At 33.5% G+C, this 3,936-nt stretch overlaps 1 protein-coding gene across 1 annotated transcript; it reads left to right on the forward strand.

Moving 5' to 3' along the window:
- Positions 1-1,017: 1,017 nt before the first annotated feature.
- Positions 1,018-3,664, forward strand: LOC107897363 (IAA-amino acid hydrolase ILR1-like 4). The gene is made up of 5 exons (XM_016822802.2): positions 1,018-1,619; positions 1,739-1,864; positions 2,435-2,749; positions 2,848-2,976; positions 3,056-3,664. The coding sequence occupies exons 1-5, from the start codon at positions 1,242-1,244 to the stop codon at positions 3,467-3,469; spliced, it is 1,362 nt and encodes a 453-aa protein (XP_016678291.2). The 5' UTR covers positions 1,018-1,241; the 3' UTR covers positions 3,470-3,664.
- Positions 3,665-3,936: the final 272 nt, after the last annotated feature.

Consider the following 3,936-nt stretch of genomic DNA (forward strand, 5'->3'; position numbering starts at 1 on the left):
ATTCAAAGTGTGCTTTAAAAAAAAGTGTTTTTAAACTAATTTTTGATTTAAGAAAAGCACTTTTTCAATTTTTCAAAATATTCATATATATACATATATATTGTCAAAATGAAAAATTTCCGCACACATTTTCTTTTACTCAAATATTACTCGTTCAGGTTTATTTTTTTAAAAGTGCAGTTATTTACTTTTTTTTTTATTAATGTTGTTTAAATTGAATCAAATCATTAAAAGATTAATTTAAATAATAATTTTAAATAGATTAAATCAAAAATTAAGAATCGGTAAGAAATATTTTTAGTCAAACTAATAATTTCATCACTTGAACTGTAATTTAAAAAACATTATCTTTTTTATTTATTAAAATTTACTTTCGTCCACCACCAGAACATAGATAAAAAATAATAATGTTAGCTAAAGTATCAGAAAAGTGGGTGGTGGGTTATATTTTGTAGAAATAAATATTTTTGAAATTAAAGTTATTTTGATATAAAAAATTGAAATAGCATAGGTACCTCAAAAAATGTATACTAAAATGATGAAATTTGATTGGTGAGCTGAAATTCAATAAAGCAAATTTATTAATAAAGGTATGGGTTTCTCCACGAGATAATAAATGGAAATAATTTTGGGATTTTCTTTTCATTTTGCGCGTTTGTCCAATGTTGTAATGGTAAGATGTGATTGACTTCGAGGATTTTGACCACATCCACTTTTAGATCAATTATTGAACAAACATGCTATCCAAAGTAATATTATTATTAATAACAAGAAAAACCAATCCACTTTCGGTGGTATTTTCTTTTCATTATTTTTATAAAATGAAAATTATTGTAATATCAGATTTTAAAATTAAATATATAAAATGTTATAAATTTTCAAAAAATATTTATAATCATAATTAAAAGAATTGTAGTAACACAACGAGAGTAAAACGAAAAGGAGGGTTTTCGTAATGTACCGTCCAAGATATTAGGGCTACTTATACAGCCGCCAAACATGTCAGAAATATTTAAGTTAATTAAGCACGTGTAATAGCTGTAGACGGTGACAACTACGGCTCTCTATCTAAAAGTCACCTACGGCTCTTTATAACGACAACTCAAAAGCACCGTTTTGAGTGGCGAGGATTCCGTTTTCCACCCATATCTTCAATATTTTCAACATTAAAAAAATATAGCCATCAAAAAACCCAATTTTTTTTGTTTACCTTCATATTTTTCAATAATTGTTTGTTCACCATGAAAACAAGCATGATTTTCTCCAAGTTGGTCTCTTTTGCTTTGATACTCCAGCTCCTCAATCCTACAGTTGTTTTGTCATCATCTTCTTCTCTAAGCTCATCAAATGGGTTGACTGAAATCCCCAAGAAGTTCCTTGATTTCGCTAAAAGAAAAGAGGTTGTTGATTGGATGGTGGGAATCCGGAGGAAGATACACGAGAATCCCGAACTAGGATATGAGGAATTTGAGACTAGTAAGTTGATTAGACTAGAATTGGATAAACTGGGTATTCCTTATAAATACCCAGTTTCAGTCACTGGTATTGTTGGCTTTGTTGGGACTGGTGAACCTCCTTTTGTTGCTATAAGGGCTGATATGGATGCCCTTCCTATTCAGGTTTGAAAAAAAAAGAATTTGCCTTTAGTTGACTCTGGCAAACAAAACAAAGCCTTTTGAAATCAACTATAATTTCTATTAAATGAGTTTGTTTAAAATGAGTTTGTTCAAATGCGTAGGAAACAGTCGATTGGGAGCACAAGAGTAAAAATCCTGGGAAGATGCATGCTTGTGGCCATGATGCTCATGTCTCAATGGTTCTTGGTGCTGCAAAAATACTAAAACAGCATCTTCAAGAGTTAAAGGTGCCCAAACTTTATGTTTGATCATTTGTTTTATGATTGAACTGTTGCTCTCTTTTTCATGATTTTGTATTAGTAAAGGTACTAAATACCATTTCTCTTAAAGCAAATTTTTTATTATTAATTGTTTTTTCAGAGCAATTTTGTTGATACTCTTGTTTGGTTTTTAGGCCTCTTGTCTTAATAATAATCTTAAATAATTGTTAATAGAGAGGTATTTTATCATTACAAAATTGCTAAATTCACCGTTCCATATTATATGAAGGTAATCATAGAGAATACATTCATTCATTAAATCTCACTCCATGCTGCACTCTCAGTACTTGGCTGCCCCTGTTTATAGTATGTTTGAACTGTAAGTAATCTGCTTAGTTGGAGAGTCGTGAAGACATTAACAAGCATGATGAGGATAACCTTCTTTTTTTATGTCCGAAACTCGGGCTCGTGAAAGGCTTCTGATCTAGCAGAAGAGAGACAGCAGAACATATATCCTATTGCTCTGATGATGCCTATTAGTTTTCCTTGTTTCCCTTATGGGATGCTTGATGCCATTCGATTTTGTTTCTTAATCAGGGTACGGTTGTTCTTGTTTTCCAACCAGCTGAAGAAGGTGGCGGAGGGGCAAAAAAGATGCTAGATGCAGGTGTGTTAGACAATGTTGATGCAATCTTTGGACTGCATGTTCTACATAGTGCACCAATCGGTACCGTGGCCTGCAAGCCGGGTCCTGTATTGGCTGGAAGTGGCTTATTCGATGCTGTAATAAGCGGAAAAGGAGGCCATGCAGCCATTCCTCAACATTCAATAGACCCGATTTTGGCAGCCTCTAACGTTGTAGTCAGCCTACAACATCTTGTTTCACGAGAAGCTGATCCATTGGATTCCCAGGTACATTTCTTCCATTATCTCTAAGCCTTTTATCCCTTGCTCCCTATGCATATTAAGAAATGATTTGGCTCATCTTTTTGCATACTATTTCCTTGTAGGTGGTGACAGTTGCGAAGTTTCAAGGAGGCGGAGCCTTTAATGTCATTCCAGATTCAGTTAGGATTGGAGGGACTTTTCGGGCATTTTCGAAAGCGAGTTTAATACAACTTAAGAAGCGGATCGAGGAGGTAAGTAGACAAGTTCATATATTGCTAATGAAAGGTAGCGCTGGTGACGTATGTTTAGCTGATTTAGTCAAGTTGACAGGTTATTAAAGGGCAAGCTGCTGTACAAAGGTGCAGTGCGACCGTGGATTTCTACAATACCAAGAAGCCGATGCTCTTTTTCCCTCCGACTGTAAACGATAAGGACTTGCACGAGCATTTCCTGAAAGTTGCAGGGGATATGCTTGGAAATGACAAAGTTAAAGACATGAAACCAGTGATGGGGTCTGAGGATTTTGCATTTTACCAAGAGGCGTTTCCTGGGTATTTCTTCTTCATTGGGATGCAAGATGAAAACAGCCCGAAGCTCAGCTCAGTCCACAACCCAAACTTCACTATCAATGAAGATGTTCTTCCTTACGGTGCTGCACTTCATGCATCATTGGTTACTACTTATCTCCTTGAAGCAGAGTCGAAACTTCGTCCTACAGAGGGCAATTTACATGATGAACTGTGAAGATTCTTTGAATAAGAACACGATCAGATTTATTGGTAGAAATTATTAAATTCCATAGAAGTTAGTAGGGCAAGTTATGTAAGAGAAATCAAAATTAAATAAAGATATTTGGTAACTTTTTATAACGTCTGTAAAACTACAAAGATTTTTCCTTTTCTGGGTTAGAGCGGTAAAGATTTCCAGCTCTATTGTACAGTTTCTACGGCTTCAACTACATTAAGCATCTGTTCTTTTAAGAAAAACAAATATACTAACTTTCTTGTTGATGGTAAATAAAAACATCCAAAGATGTTAGAAACAGGTAATAAGAAAACAACTTCTACTGTATTTCTTTAGGAGAATATGATTGTATGAAATTGTAATTTTACATAGGAATTTTTAGGGGTCAAATGAAATTTTAATTTTTTTATATAGTCTATATCTTTATAAATTTTTAAAAGATTAAATTAAATTTTTATAATTTTAGA

Source organism: Gossypium hirsutum, chromosome A10, assembly GCF_007990345.1.
Source record: "Gossypium hirsutum isolate 1008001.06 chromosome A10, Gossypium_hirsutum_v2.1, whole genome shotgun sequence".
NCBI lineage: Eukaryota > Viridiplantae > Streptophyta > Magnoliopsida > Malvales > Malvaceae > Gossypium > Gossypium hirsutum.

Excerpts from the sequence above, each read along its gene's own strand:
- LOC107897363 (XM_016822802.2), top strand. The coding sequence starts at position 1,242 with ATGAAAACAAGCATGATTTTCTCCAAGTTGGTCTCTTTTGCTTTGATA. Across the intron at positions 1,865-2,434 it reads AGCATCTTCAAGAGTTAAAG|GGTACGGTTGTTCTTGTTTT; the intron begins GTGCCCAAACTT and ends TTTCTTAATCAG. Across the intron at positions 2,977-3,055 it reads TTAAGAAGCGGATCGAGGAG|GTTATTAAAGGGCAAGCTGC; the intron begins GTAAGTAGACAA and ends TCAAGTTGACAG.